Source organism: Pseudomyrmex gracilis, unplaced genomic scaffold (genome assembly GCF_002006095.1).
Source record: "Pseudomyrmex gracilis isolate BER0280 unplaced genomic scaffold, ASM200609v1 scaffold_7, whole genome shotgun sequence".
NCBI lineage: Eukaryota > Metazoa > Arthropoda > Insecta > Hymenoptera > Formicidae > Pseudomyrmex > Pseudomyrmex gracilis.
The window spans coordinates 1,222,121-1,238,862 of NW_018020591.1; the positions used below are offsets into that span (position 1 = coordinate 1,222,121).

At 34.8% G+C, this 16,742-nt stretch overlaps 4 protein-coding genes across 7 annotated transcripts; 3 read left to right on the plus strand and 1 right to left on the minus strand.

Annotated features, from left to right (window-relative positions):
* Positions 1–1,085: 1,085 nt before the first annotated feature.
* On the plus strand, positions 1,086–4,694 carry LOC109859190 (ceramide synthase 6). The gene is made up of 8 exons (XM_020437200.1): positions 1,086–1,414; positions 1,673–1,866; positions 2,041–2,158; positions 2,413–2,525; positions 2,631–2,961; positions 3,045–3,163; positions 3,241–3,385; positions 3,516–4,694. The coding sequence occupies exons 2-8, from the start codon at positions 1,688–1,690 to the stop codon at positions 3,636–3,638; spliced, it is 1,128 nt and encodes a 375-aa protein (XP_020292789.1). The 5' UTR covers positions 1,086–1,414; positions 1,673–1,687; the 3' UTR covers positions 3,639–4,694.
* Positions 4,695–4,805: 111 nt separating this feature from the next.
* On the plus strand, positions 4,806–8,910 carry LOC109859133 (1,4-alpha-glucan-branching enzyme). Of its 3 annotated transcripts, none has more exons than XM_020437097.1 (11): positions 4,806–4,973; positions 5,350–5,490; positions 5,664–5,833; positions 5,956–6,203; positions 6,300–6,509; positions 6,603–6,910; positions 7,128–7,328; positions 7,685–8,037; positions 8,164–8,348; positions 8,437–8,728; positions 8,806–8,910. In XM_020437097.1, exons 2-11 carry the CDS (start codon positions 5,378–5,380, stop codon positions 8,811–8,813), a joined length of 2,088 nt encoding a protein of 695 aa, XP_020292686.1. In that variant the 5' UTR covers positions 4,806–4,973; positions 5,350–5,377; the 3' UTR covers positions 8,814–8,910. The 3 variants fall into 3 exon arrangements, with proteins under 3 accessions (XP_020292686.1, XP_020292669.1, XP_020292677.1); XM_020437080.1 differs by having other exon boundaries at positions 4,807–4,973; positions 5,263–5,490; XM_020437088.1 differs by having other exon boundaries at positions 4,807–4,973; positions 5,303–5,490.
* Positions 8,911–9,092: 182 nt separating this feature from the next.
* LOC109859199 (mitochondrial import inner membrane translocase subunit Tim29) lies at positions 9,093–10,221 on the minus strand. Its single transcript, XM_020437208.1, has 3 exons — positions 9,947–10,221; positions 9,747–9,848; positions 9,093–9,622 (listed from the first exon to the last, which is right to left on the minus strand). Exons 1-3 carry the CDS (start codon positions 10,089–10,091, stop codon positions 9,204–9,206), a joined length of 666 nt encoding a protein of 221 aa, XP_020292797.1. The 5' UTR covers positions 10,092–10,221; the 3' UTR covers positions 9,093–9,203.
* A 181-nt stretch (positions 10,222–10,402) lies between these two features.
* On the plus strand, positions 10,403–16,522 carry LOC109859147 (sorting nexin-9). Of its 2 annotated transcripts, none has more exons than XM_020437110.1 (5): positions 10,403–10,592; positions 10,752–10,941; positions 11,078–11,511; positions 11,714–12,409; positions 12,640–16,522. In XM_020437110.1, the coding sequence occupies exons 1-5, from the start codon at positions 10,578–10,580 to the stop codon at positions 12,889–12,891; spliced, it is 1,587 nt and encodes a 528-aa protein (XP_020292699.1). In that variant the 5' UTR covers positions 10,403–10,577; the 3' UTR covers positions 12,892–16,522. The 2 variants fall into 2 exon arrangements, with proteins under 2 accessions (XP_020292699.1, XP_020292707.1); XM_020437118.1 differs by having other exon boundaries at positions 10,408–10,592; positions 11,081–11,511.
* The last annotated feature ends 220 nt before the right edge of the window (positions 16,523–16,742 follow it).

Here is a 16,742-nt window from a genome sequence, read left to right on the forward strand (position 1 = left end):
GATTTTTGAATTGAAATTTTCAATTCTTAAAATCATATAGGATGCTAGATTTGCATCTCATATATGAAAGATCCCAAATACCCCCCTAACTAATTTTGAAAATATTGCGAAAAAAACTCCTCGGCCAGGAGTCGAACCTGGAATCTCCGGCTTTCCGTGCCATGGCATAAATTGAATTCATTTAAATTGAAAATTTCAATTCAAAAATCACATGTAAAAATAATTTACATGAGAATTTTCATACATGTGTATATATATATATACATGCACGTTTATTCCTGCACAACATCCTGGGAATGGCTCGTATCGGCCTTGTTTCATTCTTAGTTTAAAAAATACATCAGTCTCTAGTGCTCACACAGACTAACGTCCATTAGACGTCCATAACGTTCATGTGACGTTTAATGAACGCCTACAATGAAGGTTTGTATAGAATGTTGCTCGCGTGGGATATTAATACATGTACATATATGTATACGCTTTATAACAGGAGTCATGACAATTATTACCGCGACATTAATAGCTACCTTGTGTGTTTATTGTATTTTAACAATTCAAGATTTTTGATATATATATATATGTCGGAACCGGTAAAGTTCAACCGTAAGATTTTAACACTTCTGTTTAAACGCATTCGGCAATTTCGTATAAACAAGAAGCATTGAAATCCTATATAGTTGAACTTTATCAGTTCCGGCATAAGTTAATAACAGTTTATTGTCCGCATAAAGACAAGGCATCTGATCGAGCGCGAGCACGTTTTTAATGTCGACAGCGCACATCCCACACGGATTTCTTACTCATTATTGATAAGATTTGACTTTTTTCTTGAATCCCAGATCCCAAAAAAGCGTTATCGATAAGAGAAGCATCTGCGGCGCCGGTAGCAGTGTCGTCTCACGTCTCACGTATAAGCGGACGGAGTATTAGTCATATGCGACCAATGAGCTCGTTATCTCGATCATGCGACACCACCGTTCCGAACAGTGGTGGTCGCGGTAATAATAATGACGGTGCGCGATATAGCGATAGAGACCCTGACCAGCAGCAGTCTATTAAAAGTGAATAGAAACCTCGACATAGTTCACTCGCCTCCTTTGGTCGTCGCTGTTTCCGGATACATTATCCAAAAGTAACTTCCTTATCGCGCTCCTCCCATATTATACGTTCCGTATTGGCGCGTATCGGAGCATCGTATACATATATCCGATTCGATCGTGCGTGCGCACACACTCGGAGAGAGGAAGCTATACACACATTTTTGCCGCTTACAACCTCTACAACCGTTGCAGCGCGGAAACGGCCGCAGCCCGTAACACGAGGAACACGACGCGCGCATCGCCGCACTACCGTTCCGTCCAGTGGTGTGTTTCAGATCGCGTGATATATATGTCGGAGCTGTAGCGTTTTCCCGGTAAGTTTCGCGGCCGCCTCGCCACGAAAAAAAAAATCTCTCACCACATTGTGTCTCCGCACTTTCCATATCTCGCGCTACGCGGTTATCACTCGCGTACGAATGTCTGTTTTCATCTCTCGATCGCGCGAGAGTTAAATTTCCAATTGTGCTATATAGTCAAAATGAACAAGCCACGGTGTGAGTGATTTATTGTGCTGATTATTTGCAGAGTATCTTATTTATTTGTTTCTGTTTTTTTTTTTGTGGCTCTCGCAGGATATATACAATAACATGAATATTTTGAGGAACATTTCGGCGGCCTTTTGGTCGCCAGATATTTGGTTACCACCTAATATCACATGGAAAGACATCAGTCCGAATGCAGACAATAAATATACCAATTATCAGCATTTAATATATCCTATTTTCATGGCATTCGTTCTTCTAGGAATAAGATATACTCTTGAAAGGTAAGTTTTTTTTTTTTATATTAATTTAATGTTTAGCTTTAGAAAAATGTTGGGTATACACACACACACACACACACACACACACACACATATGTGTATATAACAACAAATAATTTTCCTTGCCAAAGCAGACTTGTGAAAAACAAGTTTTAATATAAACAACTTTTTTTTTAGATATTGGTTTGCTCCCTTTGGAAGATCCCTTGGCATAAAAAATACCAGAAGCAAAAGGGCGCAACCTAATGAAATGTTAGAGAAAGCATATCTCAGTAAGAAAACTAAGTATAAGCAAGTAAGTGATTTAATTCATTCTACAAAAAAAGATCAAATTACATAATCAAACTTAGCAACTTTTGTTACTCTTTTTTTTATTCAGAGGAAAAATTTTATTCATAGAATATAAAAGTACTGTTGTCAAAAATATTGTAGTCATATATTTTAAATGTCGCACATCAATCAATTTAAATAACATTAATTACTAATTGATACATTTTTATCTGTATCATCTGCACATCAGCATCTTGTAACACGCAACTGTGTTTTAAGATTGTGGCATTGGCTAAACAATTAGATTGGTCCGAAAGACAGGTGGAAAGATGGCTTCGCCTACGTCGTTCCCAAGACAAACCATCTACTCTGACAAAATTCTGTGAAAGTTGGTTAGTTGTCTCACTCATCTATTTGTTGTGTTGCTTTGAAAATGTTAAAAGGTAACACTAAAGATATATTTGCAACTTTTTCATTCAATATAACCTTTTCTACAGTTGGAGATGTTTTTATTATACATATTCCTTCCTGTATGGCCTTATTATTCTATGGGACAAACCTTGGCTTTGGGATATAAAGAATTGTTACTATAATTATCCATATCATCCTGTTACCAATGACATATGGTGGTACTACATGATATCAATGTCATTTTATTGGGCATTGAGCTTTTCTCAATTCTTTGATGTGAGAAGGAAAGATTTCTGGCAAATGTTTATCCATCATATAGCCACAATTTTACTTATGTGTTTCTCGTGGGTCGGAAATTTAACAAGGATTGGATCTCTAGTTCTACTGGTGCACGATTGTGCAGATATATTTTTGGAGGTAAGAGAACTCGGAAGAAAGAAACAATTCCTCAATAAATAATTAATTTCAATTTCAATTCGTACGCATTTCTAACTTTGTAGGCAGCAAAAATGGCCAAGTACGCAAATTATCAGAAAGTGTGTGATTGTATTTTTGCCATATTTACATTTTTGTGGATTGTGACACGTATAGGCGTGTATCCGTTTTGGATTATTTACAGGTAATGTACATATTAGGATATTCTCGCTTTATCTGTCCCACAATCAACACTAACTCAAATTTGTTATACACTTGCAGCACATCTATAGAGGCGCCTAAGATAGTACCAATGTTCCCTGCGTACTATATATTTAATTCTCTATTAATTTTATTGCTCGGTCTCCATATGATTTGGACGTATTTAATTCTTAAGATTGCGTATCGTGCATTCAATGCTGGTCAGGTACGTGCTACCGATTTATACAGACTGTCCCATGCACGCTGGTTAAAATATTTTATTAATGTTAACGAATAAACGCACATTTTTTTGTTGTTTACATGCTTTAATCTGTTTTCTTGAAAAACTATTACAGATGGAAGGTGATATTCGCAGCAATAGCAGCGACGAAGTATCCGACACTTCAGTCAATAATACTCCCGTAAACAGTAACGCAAATTATGTTAACAAATCAAATTCAAAACCAGTAGCTCACTAACAGAAAACGCATGCTAGATGAGTTATTATTTTAGAAACTGTTCCTAAAGGCAGAGAAAATTCATTCGGACGTTTAAGCAGGTGCTAATCTCTCTTCCTCCAAGTAAAACAAAACTTGTACACAACAAGTACAAGCAATCTTAATCTTTCAATCCAAAATGCTAATTAATATGCTTATATATATATATACACACACACACATACACACACACATATATCTTCTATATAACCGCGAAATTAATACATATAATTTTTTCTATCTTTTCTCTCGATCCTGTTTTTATTTTGTTAAACAGATTTTTAAATCTTTGTCACAAATATGTCTGTAATCCTGTCAGATACCTGTGTTTAGGAAAATATTACACTTAGAGGACAACGAAATCAAGTGGGAGTTATTATATGTTAACTTATATATATATATAGGTACATATGTAAGTACTACTTTTTATTTAAGAAAATTACTAAGTATTCATTTCTTCGAACGAATTCTTAAGGCTTAAGTTACAATAAGAATGGACCAAAGCTACAAGATGTTCAGTATCTGAACCTCAATCGTCTCAAGTCCTGATATCGTATAACTATTTTGAAAGAACGTATTTATTTATTTTCGTATATTTTACATAAACAGTCAATAATCGATTAAGTAAGGATAATTAATTAATAATAAACTTTTACTAATTAGTCATATAAATATTCACTTTTTATTCCATTTCTCTCTCTCTCTCTCTCTCTTTCTCTCTCTCACACACTTTTAAAATGCGTAAAGTTCTCAACCAAATACGTTCATGTGTATAATCTATATAAAAAAAAAGTATAATCAGTTTAAATGTATTGCAATGTATTCCAACAGCAAATGTATTGCAACAGTTTTTGCAAAATTGTGTCGCTTAGGTCGCTGTGTAGAGCAGCGTTTGCATTTATCAACTCATAATAAATATTGTGTAAATTATACGCTGTACTTATGTGTAAATTTTTATGAGTAATGAGAGAATCATTATTCTTGCGCAATACGCATGTGTCCTCGTGTATCTTCAATAAAACGTTTCTGATTCTTGGACTCATTTGTTTTGTTTTTTTTCTCTGATGTAACTATATGACCAAAAAAACCAGTGTTGTTGTAAAATTCATATTCGCGCCACTCATGCTGCGCAAATATAAACATGGCGATGGGCAAATATCAAACTGATATAACTGAATAACACACAGCCATCTTTACTACTATATATATGTGTCGGTATGCTTTGAAATAATAGTCCATTAAATAAACCGGCGTATGAGCTGATAGTTAGAGTCCGCGAGTTGCCAAAGGCCAAAGGTTAAATCTGTGAAATAACAGGTTAGAGCACTATGATCTCTTGTGTGACTTGTAGGTTTGCATATAAACAACGTACAGGCAGGAACGTTTATGTTTTTATGCGTCAATAATATATCTCAATATCTCAACAATGAAAAATACAATTTCATGTGCTAAGACATTAACGTTCCTGCCTGTACTCTTGGATTCAATTTGTAATTATGTAAACGATGGAGCCGCATGCAACCACACATGGTTCCGTTTAGTTCCGTCACGACTCAGGACCGTGCATATCGCACTCTATTCCTCATTTTCATGTTTCAACATGTAGGAGAAGTGGGGATCACCTTGACATGTCATTCAAATTTTAGTCATGTTAGCCTGGTCGGTCCTCTGATCACGTTGTTAATTTCGTTAGCCGGTCTTCTGCACAACGTGTCGCAAAAATGGGAGGAAAATGGTCTAGTATGGATCCCTCGCAAATCGAGGTTCCGGAAATAGAAGCTCTTCTCAAAAGGGATCCTTATTTGAAGACATACGAAAATGACATTCGTCGAAGGTACTCTTATTTGTAGTGTTTGTACATATTTAAATATAGATTACATTTTATTTGTGTATCTTGATTTTATACGTCATACACAACGGCTTTTTGAAATATATTTCTAAATATATCGCAATACACACACACACATATATATATATATATATTGTTATAAAAATACATCTTTTTAGATATGGTGTGTTCTTGGATTATGTTGAAAAAATAGAAGCAGGAGATAGAGATTTAAAACAGTTTACAAGGGGATATGAGAGCTTTGGAATTCATATTCGAGATGATAATAGTGTTGTTGCAAAAGAATGGGCACCTGGTGCACAAGAAGTATTTTTAACTGGAGATTTCAGTAAGAATCTTATTTTATATTTCTATTTGTATCATACGAAGTTTTTGTAATCATACATTTAACACATTATCCAGAATTGTATGCAGCTTCCGATTAAAATTGTTTTTTTTATTGCATACTAGATAATTGGAATAGAACTGCTACACCATATAAAAAACTGGAGTTTGGAAAATGGGAACTACATTTGCCCCCAAATGCAGATGGCAGTTGTCCTTTGAAACATTTGTCTGAAGTAAAGCTGATTATCAAAAATCACAATAATGAGCTTCTTGAAAGACTGAGTCCTTGGGCAAATTATGTGACTCCGCCAGAGAATAAGTCCGAAGGGACTACTTATAAGCAACGTATCTGGCATCCGCCTTCAAACAATGTACAATATTATTGTCTTATAATTATTTAATATCTCATTGAGTAATGTAGCAAAATTGCATTGCAATACATAACAAATTAGATTATTTCTCTCTAGGTGTATAAGTTCAAGCATCCTAAACCAAAGAGACCAAACAGTCTCAGAATTTACGAATGTCACGTAGGAATAGCTACGCAGGAATTGCGAGTTGGTACCTACTTGGAATTTGCTAAAGATATAGTACCAAGAATAGTGAAACAGGGATACAACACGATACAATTGATGGCGATCATGGAGCACGCTTATTATGCCAGTTTTGGATATCAGGTTGCACATTTGCACAATAAACGTTCTTATAATAATTGTGGCTCACAAATGTCGGTTGTATAAATGTTTTTTTGCATGTCTAAAATTGACAAGGTGACTTCCTTTTACGCGGCTTCGTCTCGTTATGGAACTCCAGAAGAATTGAAGGAGTTGATAGACGTGGCGCATCAGCACGGTCTCTTTGTTTTGTTAGATGTGGTGCACTCGCACGCATCTAAAAATACTTTGGACGGACTGAACATGTTCGATGGTACAGACGCGTGTTTCTTCCACAGCGGCAGCCGTGGCGAGCACCCGCTGTGGGACAGCAGATTGTTCAATTACGCTGAATACGAAGTACTTCGATTCCTACTGTCTAATCTGCGTTGGTACAGCGAAGAGTACAAATTCGATGGATTCAGGTATATTCTTTTTTTTTTGTAGCATGTAAAAATCTACTAGCACATAAAGAACTTTATTAGAATTTATTTATTTATTTGTACTTTAACAAGAAGAAATCTCATCGGTATATGATAAGTAAAAACGTTGACAGACAAACCTTGTCAACAAAATTTACTTTTTTAGTAAAATAAGCAATAATTTGATATTAAAATATCACATCACATTTATGTTTCCCAGATTCGATGGCGTTACATCAATGTTATATCATTCGAGAGGCTTGGGACAAGGTTTTAGCGGTCATTACGACGAATATTACGGTCTAAACGTTGATGTGGAGGGTGTGGTGTATTTGATGATCGCTAATCATATGTTGCACGAAATATATCCCGAGATGGTCACAATTGCTGAAGATGTCAGTGGAATGCCAGGCGTTTGCAGGTATACGAGAAAAAACATGTAATTTTAATAAATTAAATTAAATTTAAAATTAGTTAGGAAGGTATATGGGATCATGTACGCGATGCAAATATAGCATTATATATGAATTTACGAATTGAAATTTCAATTAAAAAAAACTCACATATAAATTTACACGTGAATGTAATAGAATATACATATATATTTATATATACTTTCGCAACAAAACACCTAGCGTACGGCTCTGATCTATCATTTATATATTTCGAAGATAGTTTTTGTGTACCTTAAAAAAGCCCAAAACTTATTATTATTAATGTTAATAAATAAAACTTCCAAGTAGATAAAATTTTAGAATATATTTTAAAATGTTTCAGGCCAGTTGCTGAAGGTGGTATGGGATTTGATTACCGACTAGCCATGGCTATACCCGACAAGTGGATTCAATTGTTGAAGAAATTCAAAGATGAAGATTGGAAAATGGGTGAGATTTGCTGGACGCTATCTAATCGAAGATGGATGGAGAAAGCGGTTGCTTATTCCGAGTCTCACGACCAGGCTCTCGTGGGCGATAAGACAATTGCGTTCTGGCTTATGGATAAGGAGATGTACACACACATGAGCACACTGAGCGGGAACAGTGATATAATCGAGCGTGGCATCGCCCTCCATAATCTAATCACGCTTATCACACATGCTTTGGGCGGCGAAGCTTATCTAAACTTTATTGGTGAATAACATTGAATTTGCTCTTTACACACAGAATTCTATTTTTCGCATACGCACTCGAATTCGTGCGGCTAACAAAAAGATATAATACTCGAGATATTTTATCAGGCGCGTACGTATTTCGCAGGTAATGAGTTCGGCCATCCCGAGTGGCTAGATTTTCCAAGAGTTGGAAATGGGGAGAGTTTTCATTATGCCAGACGTCAGTGGAATTTGGTAGACGACGATATGCTTAAATACAAGTACATGAACAATTGGGATCGCGCTGTAAATACGCTTGAAGAAAAATATGGTTGGCTGCACGCTCATCCCGTAATTATCTCCCGACGACTTTGTGTAATTCGATTTTTAATTTAACAAACTCTTGGAAAAGAATAACATATGAACAATTACTTTTAAGGGTTACGTAAGCTGGAAACACGAAGACGACAAGGTGATTGTATTTGATCGAGCTGATCTGACATTCGTCTTTAACTTCCATCCGTACAAATCTTTTCCCGATTACCCGATAGGTATAAAAAATCCAGGAACGTACAAGGTCGTTCTGTGCAGTGACGATGAACAATTCGGAGGTCAACGTCGCGTAGACAAGAACGTGAAGCATTTTACGCAATCAGAGCCGTTTTCTGCGTACTCGCACAAAATGATGATCTACATTCCATGTCGCACAGCTATAGTTTACGCACAAGATGGTATATAATGATATTTATTTCGTATTAATAGTGCAATGCGTTCAAAGAATCTAATCAAACTGATGAAATAATTTTAGATAGATAATATGTTAGCCGGAAATTCATCCAAAGAAGTCTTCCAAAAGAATTTTTATACTTGAAGACTACGTAAATACAAAAAAATATTTTATTTTTGTAAAATATATAGAATATGTAATTCAGATACATATATGTACAAAAAGATCTGAATTGTGAAAAATTGTTTGAATTATTACTTAAATACAATTCTAAATTGCATTTGCAGCAAATGTCGACGCATTTAGTTTACTTTTTTACCCTAGAAAACACGAAAAAACTTAAACGAAACTTTGAAAAAACGCTTGGTTAATTTGCTTGATATATACACACATTTAAATTTTTCTCTCAGAAACATTCACATAAGTTATATTTTAATTGTCTTTTTTTAAATAAATACAAAAAATCTACATAAAATCTATCATGATGGTGAAACAGTATCCACATTACTTGCAACTTTTACATCATTAAATTCGGATTCATTTACATCGTAGTCATTCATTTTCGTTTCTAATATCCACCACTTGTCTAAAACTCCTATGTCTATTATTCTTTCGTGAAAAGTCAGATATTTTGGTTTCAAGTAAGGACAAACAGCTTTGTACAAGAAACAGTCTTTGTCATAGTTATTTATCCACATCAGAGAAAATAGACCTAAATTTAATCTCCTAGTAATTCCTTCGTTGTAGCATTGTTCTAACCACCGTATGTGCTGCACAGAAACAGGATTGCGTATAGGTTCTCCTACTTGAATCAGTTTTCCGCTACTTTCTATTAATTTATCCCTGAACATGATTTCATCTGGATTGTGTTTGCTAAAATAAAAGCAACCTCCTAAAACTACAATATTTTATAGTTATATTTATAATATATATATATATATATATATATACACCGATTTTTATATGCATCTTAAGAATAATAAAATTTTGCTTTAGTAATATGATATAAAAATAATACATACGTGTACTATATATCGCAGCGCGTACAGGACGTTCTTTACAATCTTTGGCTACATCAATTGCAACATCCTTATAATCTACATACAGATTACGCCAGTAGTTTGCTGCAAAATCACAAAAGCTCTCATGACACATAGTTCAAGTGAATTTATTTTTTAATGCTGACAGTTTAGATGAGTTTGATATTTTCAAATAAATTTACCCCATCGTTGTAGAAAAGTGCCTTTAAATTTCTCAGGTATCTCGTAGTTTTTAATTTTATTACTGACATTATCAAATCTAGACAGAACCAGCCTGTAAGCTGTTCTGAATCTTTGAGGAAGCTGAATCATTTGTTGGGAATTCATGTCCACATGAATTTCAGTAATAATTTCAATACCTCATTGTGCGTGAATTTAAAGGTAATCACGTGTGAAGAGATCTCGTGAATGAGAAGAAGGTTATGTTAGATTATGGCTGCGGTTGCGTAAAGTTTGTTCTTTTCCCACTTTCCAGGACAGCACTGATTCTGAATTATCTGTTCTGAGTTCTTCTACATCTGCTTTACCAGTTGTCAAGCTTTACGTTGTCCTCGACGGTTCCAAGTGCAGTCTCAAGTTGCGGAGGAAAAGAACAAACCTATTGTCTGATTTGTCTTGTATACGTACACACATACATACGAAAATATTCATACAAAGCAAGCGGCGCGCGAAGGTACAGCGGAGTGTGATCGCACAAATGTCAGACGACCCATACCCTAAAATCAACGTAGGAATGTGACGAGCCGAACTGCGGCAATTTAAATTTTCGCAGCAGCGAGAGATAGCGGATCACTGAGATCGAAACTGTAAATCATGGAAGGCCATCAGGTATCAAGACCCGGCGAAAGAAACTTATGCTCTTTCGCATTTGATCATCTTGATTATTATTATGACTCATTCATTTCCTTACCAATAAGTGGATAAACTCTTTATCTCTCTTTGTTTCTTATTTTTGGCATTACTTCTTCTCTTCTATTTTTTGTTCAGGTAAGAGCATTGTACGACTTTACGGGTGAGCCAGGGACAGCAGAATTGTCAATTACTGCTGGCGAGTTGTTAACTGTCATACGAGACAATGTGGGAGATGGTTGGTGCGAAGGATTTAATCAGAGTGGACAGTCAGGATTGTTCCCAGCAGCCTATGTTCAAGTTGTGGAACAAGCTGCACCCTCTTCCAGTATGTACTTCATTTTTATCTAAACTATTCTCTACATATGTTATCAGTTTTGACCAGTTTTGTTGATTGTTTGATAAGAGATAAGCTCTTTTGCTTCTGTATTTTTGATAATGATTTAATCAAACTTTTATATAAGCAGATGTTATGACAGCATCTCAGCAAAGTTCTGGGGAGTATTGGGACGACGACTGGGACGACGATTCCGAGATTGGACAGACACAGGCATATGTTCCATCTGTGCAACAATTACCACAACAAAACAGCACTGGCGACTATGGTGATCAAGCATCCATGCATACTATACATTCTGTGATACCAGAGAGGCCTATACCCAATGTACCAAAGAAAAACAATAAGTTCTCTACATTAATTAAATCGGGAGAGGACAGTTTCCTACTAGGTAGAATGGTGAATGTGCCTGAGAATGAGAAAATTTTTATAGAAGAAATAGATGGCAAGTGCACGTGGATGCCAACTAGAGAACCTTACAGTTGCGTTGTCACATCGCCCAAAAAGGAATCTAAGCTGAAGGGTCTCAAAAGCTTCATTGTCTATCAATTAACTCCTACAGTAAGCACAAACATTTGCGTCTGTTTTTTTATATAACTAGATATTTATATTTTATGTTAATATCACTAAGTCAAAATATTTGCAATGTTTATATTATTTTATTTTTATAAATTTTAAATTTACACACAAATATAAAAATAAACAAAATAAAAAATTTCGTTTAAACACTAATTTCTTTGTTAAATTATTATCGCTGTTACAGTTTAATAATATACAAGTTTCGAGAAGGTACAAGCATTTTGATTGGCTGCACGAACGCTTAGAAGAAAAGTATTGCTTCGTCCCGATCCCACCCTTGCCGGACAAGCAGATATCCGGTCGCTATGAAGGTACATTCATCGAGCACCGGCGTACCCAGCTGCAGGAGTTCGTCGATTATGTTTGTCGGCATCCCGTGCTCTCGCGCAGTCGTGTCTGGGAGCATTTCATCACGTGCACAGACGAGAAGCGATGGAAGCTAGGAAAACGACAGGCGGAAAAAGACGAGTTGCTGGGTGTGAATTATTTTAACTCTATTCAATGTCCAGACGTGCCGCTGGATGTTGTAAAAATGGAGATTCAAACGGACGCTTTTGCTAGATTTATTAGCGGATTAGATCCGATAGTGAAAAACTTCATGAGCGTGGCGGTCGATCAGGCGAAGAAGCACCAACAGTTATACAGAAGAGAATTTCAAAAGGTCAGTCAGTCGTTTACGGCGCTCGGCCATGCTCTGGAGGCGGACGATAGCGGCCGTAATAATCTAACGCGCGCGTTGAAAGCCACCGGTGACGCTTACAACGACATCGGCAAGCTATACGAGGACCAGCCAAAATTTGATTGGGAACCGTTAGCCGATAAGTTTCACATTTATCGCGGTATTATTAGCAGTTTTCCTGACGTTATCAGCATTCATAAGGTATTTTGCGTGTAATTGATATAATTGACGCTTCGAAACGCTTCGTAATAGAGAGATAATAATCAAACCTTTGCAACTTCTTTTGAGAGGCAACGCCTGTTGCTTCTGCCACCGATCCTAATGAGCGTTTTTGTTTCAGAAATAATTGCAAAGATTTGACATCTCTGATAAATATGATGTGACGTACATATGTGATATTAAATTAATCAATATATCGCTTTCTTTTTTAGAGTGCCGTGCAAAAACGAAAAGACTGCGAGCGATTGGTCAGCGAACACAAAATGGAGCCGCAACAATTGCGCGAACTTTCCCATCGAACTGACGTGATAGCTCGCGCACTAATCGCCGAGGAAACACATTTCCAAACGGAACGGGAAGTGCATATAAACAAAGCGGTAAAAACACATCTCACGGAACAGATTGTTTTTTATCAAAAAATAGTCGATAAATTGCGAGAAGCGTTAAGCGCGTTTGACGAATGAGATTCGCGAGATTTGCAGCTATCCGCACATTACAAATTATCTAAGCGCTAAAGAGCGATATCATTACTAACACAAAAGTATTTCGCGTAAATGGCAGTAAATGTGTACCAAAAATGCACGTAGTCTCTACTACAAGGTGTACATATATATAGACTATATGATAGCTGATTATACATATATATGTATGTGTGTGACAGCTGATCCTTCTGAATAAGTGATTAGAATGATCGAAGGTAATCGTCAAATATTCGTGAGCTGATCGAATGAAATCGTAATTGAGACAAATATATGTATATGGCTAAAATCAATGTAACAATATAGTATATACAATTAATCATTGATATTATGAAAAATTATATTAATCTTGTTTTTTTACATTGATCATTAAACTCTTAAATGTTTTTTTATCTCTCGATAGTTTTGAAGTACTAATTTATTTCCCGATGAACACGTAAACGAAATAGCAGGAACGTGATGATCTTTGAGTGATCGAGCAAAGATAAGTTCACGCTCGGAGCATGTTGTAAGATTGAGAATAAACTACTGTTACATGTTTATTTATAGCGAGATCTTTCGATTTTTATTTTTTTGATCGTCATCGCACAGTCTGATAAGAATCACGAACAAAGTGAAGAAGCATGTAATAATCTGATATTTGATGCTTCCGCGGTGTGTTGACATTCCAAGATGTTTATCGGGTTTGAATCGCTTTAGTGTCATTTTTAATACCAACGTTTCGTGAACATTTCAGCTCGCTTCATCAGAGTTTCAGGAGCACCTTTGATACTAGCATGTTTCTAAAAGTATAAATATATATTACATCTAAACGACAAAGATAAACAATAAAGATTAAAACATCTTTTGCTGAATAGACATGTTCAATAGTTTATTCTCAATCTACTTGTACAAACGTAACAATAGGCTTACACGTTCTATATTTGGGTCTCTTCATTTATTTTTAAACCAATTGTTCGTAAAATTGACGCGCTTTTTATTGTTCTATCCAAATCTTTCTCCATTACGATTGTTTTTTTTTTTTTTTTTTTTTATCAAAAGACGCGCGTTTATCTGTGTCGTTTTGCTAGAGAAAACATCTCAAATGTATAATCATGTGTGAGAGATTGTATTACATTTATATAAAAATTTGTATTTTTTACAGATTTTGTGCTCGATTGTATTATAAAGTATCGTATATTGCAATACAAAGTGAATTGTTGAGGCTGGTTTTTTAGGTCGCGATTTATGTTATCGTGAAATCCATAAAGTTCGATACTCGAAATTTAATACTTTCGTTCATAATGAGTAAAACAATTTCGCGATGTATTGAACTTTGCGATTCTGCGACGTAAGTTAGCGGTTACTGGACTTCATCAAACCAGCCTTTATGAATGTAACTTTTTGTAACTATAGAATTATGCGTGAAACACAAATATAAATTGTACAGCATGTGTGTGTTGATACTACTTATATAATATTCTGTATTACTTAATACAATTGTCAAACAGAATGAAAATCGGAGAGAGATGTGTGTATAAAAGATACATAAAAAATTGTACAAGCATTTTTTATGTTAAATTAAATGTTCTATAAAATATATATGTAAAAAGTCCGTTTGATTGTCTGACGAGCAGCTAAATGTGAAAGAAAACGGTAATAATAGTTTGATTTGTAAGAAAAATACGCGAGGATTGTGACATCTTTCACGCGCACAAATGTCGATTACTTTTGTAATGCATCGCGAATTGAGTTATTTAATGCGTATCTAAATCGTGCGAAAAAAGATTTACGCATTTTGTAAAATATTCCGATGACACGCAAAATCATTGTACGTTCAACGAAACATAGGCATGAGAAGAATTCTAAACAAAAGATATTTAACGAAACATCACGTAAATTTGCGTACCTTAAATTTATTACACGTTTTTTGTTTAGGTGAAAAATATTTAATAACATTTTTTTATGTGAAAAAAATGTTAAAGCGCATGAAGAAACCTAATGTATAAGACGTGCTATACACATTCTTATTGTTATTGCATTTAAATAAATTGTACAAATAACACTGAGCTTACATGTATCAAACATAGACGATATAAAAACATAAACTGATGTCTTTACAAATGATATTAGCAGAGAGAGAGAGAGGAAAAGGGGAGAAGAGAAGAGAGAAAAAAGAGCAAACGCGTCTCTTCTCTTCGGAGAAAAAGAGTTTTAATTAATAAATACCGCTAATTGAGTCAAGAATTGTATGTTATTTATTTTTTTTCTTTATCACATTCTCAATTAACTACCATATAAACAATGGTCATACATGTCATTTCTGGTCTGTCGCTTTCTCGAATTGAATTGAAAATTTCTTTTTCATTTTAACAAAAAATATCTCTCGATGCATCGCGGAACTCAAACAACGTGCTTTCAAATGTGAAACTAATGCGGTGCATATGCTCTGTTCGCGTACAAAAGACACAAGTTTTAAAAGGGAATAATTCAATAATTTCAATTCGTCACGAAAATTCATGTACTTTTTAATGACAAGTATATTACATGTGTCAAACACATCTAACGTTTGTGTACAAGAAATAACAAATCCACACACTCGTAACTATATACTGTTCCACGTTCATTAACGATAGAGATAGACAGTCTTTCTAGTACTTCACGTGTATATTGCATGCGATGATACTTTTTTTTTTGTTTTTTTATTTATTTAATTTTTTGGTTTGTTTCTAATTAGAGAAGCAACTCGTACAAAAATAGCGTCCTGTTTTGTTTGCAACCACATGATCACGCATACTCGATAACTGAACGTAAATAAGACGAATCACGTTTTTATTCACCGCGTCGTTCGCTATATTATTTATATAAATTTGAAATGTGTGTAAATATATTTAAATCGTGTGATAATTTTCTTCATAAGGATCGTTCTTCGAAAGAATAGGAATTCCCCTTTTTTTTCTGGTAAAAGAAATGTTCCCTTAAACAGTTTTGTTTTGAGTAATATCTAACATACATACAAAGACCACAGGAGAAGAACTTGACAAGTTCATTTTTTTCGATTTTGTTTTTTTTATTTTTTTATTTGGTAGTTAAAATTAAGTATTTTTTTTTTTTTAATTATTCACAAAGCGCGAGACGGGAAAATTCTCGATAGATTTCAAGATGTATGAAGCATTTTTATAAAACGAGTAACAGAGAGATACGTGTGTACGTTTCGAACTTTAAAATCGCTAATGGTGCGTAAGGGGAACAATGCGAAGAGAGTACAAGTTGGTCGTGTGTTAAATATGTAACTATTATTGAAAAAAAAAAAAAAAACCAAACGTTTTTTGATCGCATTTGCCCTTACGCGTCATTAACGACATTTTCACGAGAAATTCACTTCTCAACTTAAAATCGTTCTCTAAACGAAAAATGTAAACTTATCAAAAGTTCTTCTCTTTCTTGCGGTCTTCATATATAACAGCCCCTCTCTTCTGCGTGTTCATTCAGTGTTTCGAATAGACTACAGACGCTTTTCCAGATGTAGATAGGCCGGAATATAAAAAAGAGCACATGCTATTAGAGAGTCAAGCGTTTAAATCACAGAAAAGGAGTTTCGATAAAAAAAAAAAAACAAAAAAAACAAAAAAAAAGACTTTACGTCCGAATTTGCAAATATAATTGCCAAATTAATAACGTGAACAAATAAGGATAACAAGCTGTGTCATTTGATATCACCAAAAGGATATCATATAAACATTGGCACGTTTTAAACTATTTTTTATTTTATTTTTATTTTATCTGTTACGATCAAAACGCGCGCGTGTAAAAACAAACACGGCGCAAAATCATCTCGATTATTTATATATTCATGA

Coding starts and splice junctions, on each gene's coding strand:
- LOC109859147 (XM_020437110.1), top strand. Junction 10,942..11,077: donor ACAAGCTGCACCCTCTTCCA/GTATGTACTTCA, acceptor CTTTTATATAAG/CAGATGTTATGACAGCATCT. Junction 12,410..12,639: donor ACGTTATCAGCATTCATAAG/GTATTTTGCGTG, acceptor TTTCTTTTTTAG/AGTGCCGTGCAAAAACGAAA.
- LOC109859133 (XM_020437097.1), top strand. CDS start 5,378: ATGGGAGGAAAATGGTCTAGTATGGATCCCTCGCAAATCGAGGTTCCG. Junction 5,834..5,955: donor ATTTTTAACTGGAGATTTCA/GTAAGAATCTTA, acceptor ATTGCATACTAG/ATAATTGGAATAGAACTGCT. Junction 7,329..7,684: donor GGAATGCCAGGCGTTTGCAG/GTATACGAGAAA, acceptor AAAATGTTTCAG/GCCAGTTGCTGAAGGTGGTA.
- LOC109859199 (XM_020437208.1), bottom strand. CDS start 10,091: ATGAATTCCCAACAAATGATTCAGCTTCCTCAAAGATTCAGAACAGCT. Junction 9,849..9,946: donor CACTTTTCTACAACGATGGG/GTAAATTTATTT, acceptor GTGATTTTGCAG/CAAACTACTGGCGTAATCTG. Junction 9,623..9,746: donor CGCTGCGATATATAGTACAC/GTATGTATTATT, acceptor AAAATATTGTAG/TTTTAGGAGGTTGCTTTTAT.
- LOC109859190 (XM_020437200.1), top strand. CDS start 1,688: ATGAATATTTTGAGGAACATTTCGGCGGCCTTTTGGTCGCCAGATATT. Junction 2,526..2,630: donor ACAAAATTCTGTGAAAGTTG/GTTAGTTGTCTC, acceptor CCTTTTCTACAG/TTGGAGATGTTTTTATTATA. Junction 3,386..3,515: donor GTGCATTCAATGCTGGTCAG/GTACGTGCTACC, acceptor AAACTATTACAG/ATGGAAGGTGATATTCGCAG.